Source organism: Hippocampus comes, unplaced genomic scaffold (genome assembly GCF_001891065.2).
Source record: "Hippocampus comes isolate QL1 unplaced genomic scaffold, H_comes_QL1_v1.1 scaffold22, whole genome shotgun sequence".
NCBI lineage: Eukaryota > Metazoa > Chordata > Actinopteri > Syngnathiformes > Syngnathidae > Hippocampus > Hippocampus comes.
In genome coordinates, this window is record NW_017806175.1 from 7792427 (window position 1) to 7793919 (window position 1493).

The window sequence follows — 1493 nt, forward strand, 5'->3', positions numbered from 1 at the left end:
AGGGAGAGTGAGTGAGAGTATGTGTGTGTGTGTGTGTGTGTGTGTGTGTGTGTGTGTGTGTGTGTGTGTGTGTCTTCTCCAGGGTGTCGGGTCCACTCCTCTCTCCGGGGATGAAGGGAACAGGCACCCCCCCTCCCCCTCCGCCCCCTCCCGCATTGGAGAAGCATCACGTCCAAGCCCAGCACAAGCCCTTCTCTCACTATCACCACCATCAGACCCCCAACAACGGTCAGGCCAATGAGGACTTTTGCTCTGAAGCACACGACACTTTAGGACACCCGCGCAAACATATGCAAAAAAAAAAAAAATGCATGGGGGTGGGGGGGGGGTCGTGGGAACTAATACCAAAGTTGAAGAAAACATTTTGGTTCAAAAAAAATGCTTTAAAATGAGGAAAACGAACTGAAACTACAGCTTACGTTTCTAAAAATAACCAAAACTAAACGGAAAAAAAAAATTGGATGTTGAATTTACTCCATTTTGTCAAGCAGTTGCATTCAATAAAATCATCTGGATTCTGGTACATTTTTTTTTTTTAAGTATACCATCCATCAACTTCAAAAAAATGTATCTCAATCCAGTTGATTTTATTGTGGGGTGGGCCAGCATGTTGGACAAAAGCCAACAGGAGATAACCGCCCGGGAGGAGATTGATGAAAGATTCCCTTCATTCCCGCAGCCCGACTTGGCCTGCCAGCCGCATGCGAGCAGGCCGAGGGTGCGGCGGCAGTTGCCGCCGCCGCTGCTGCTAGCGGGCAGCTGGCAGCGGTAAGCTTCTGATGCACTTTAGCTTCACATAGAGGCAGCTTGTAAAAATATGAAGAGAGGAACTGTTTCCTGGGCTGGTGCTGACAGCGGTCCCGCCGAGGTTTGGGGGGTGTTGGTACGCCGCGCAAAACCCGCCTCGGCCCAACGCTCGCTCGCCAGGCAGGTGCCGCACGACATCGCTGCCTCGTCAGGGCGACGACACCCCGGCCGCATGGTGACTTTTCAACACAGCCGAAGTCTGACTTGCCTTATCTTGTCGTTCTGGCGGAGGGCAGGTTTCAGTTTTTGCCAAGTCCTCCAAAGGCCTTCCCGTCGTCGCCTCTGCCAAGCATGTGCTTCTTCAGCAGCAGCAGTTTATGCGCTGCATTCCTTATCTGCACACGCTAAGGAGCTGTTGAATAGTTAAGGGGAGTCGACTTGCCAGCTGCATTTTATTAAAGGCAGTTACAGTGTAAAACTACTGCAAGTGGCGGGCGGTCACGACAAGCAAGGCCTTCTCTGCTACCTTCGTTTACAAGCAAAATTTAAATCAATTTAAAATATATATATCCTAAATTCATTGAATGTTTTTATTTTAAATTGTTAAAAACTCAAGTGAATTTTCATTTCCGAGCACTTTACAAGAGTCCTGCAGCGTTCGGCCTTTTTTTTGCAAATCGACCGAGGACCGTCAGAGGAGGTCCGAACGGGGCCGGCTAGCAACCCCCACCCCCCCACCCACCCCC

At 50.0% G+C, this 1493-nt stretch overlaps 1 protein-coding gene across 1 annotated transcript in view; it reads left to right on the top strand.

Annotated features, from left to right (window-relative positions):
• Positions 1–1493, top strand: part of glis1b (GLIS family zinc finger 1b) — a 126795-nt gene that overhangs the window by 103362 nt on the left and 21940 nt on the right. The window contains exon 11 of the mRNA XM_019896496.1: positions 83–228. Within this exon, the coding sequence (XP_019752055.1) occupies positions 83–228 (146 nt within the window). The remainder of the gene's footprint in view (positions 1–82; positions 229–1493) is intronic.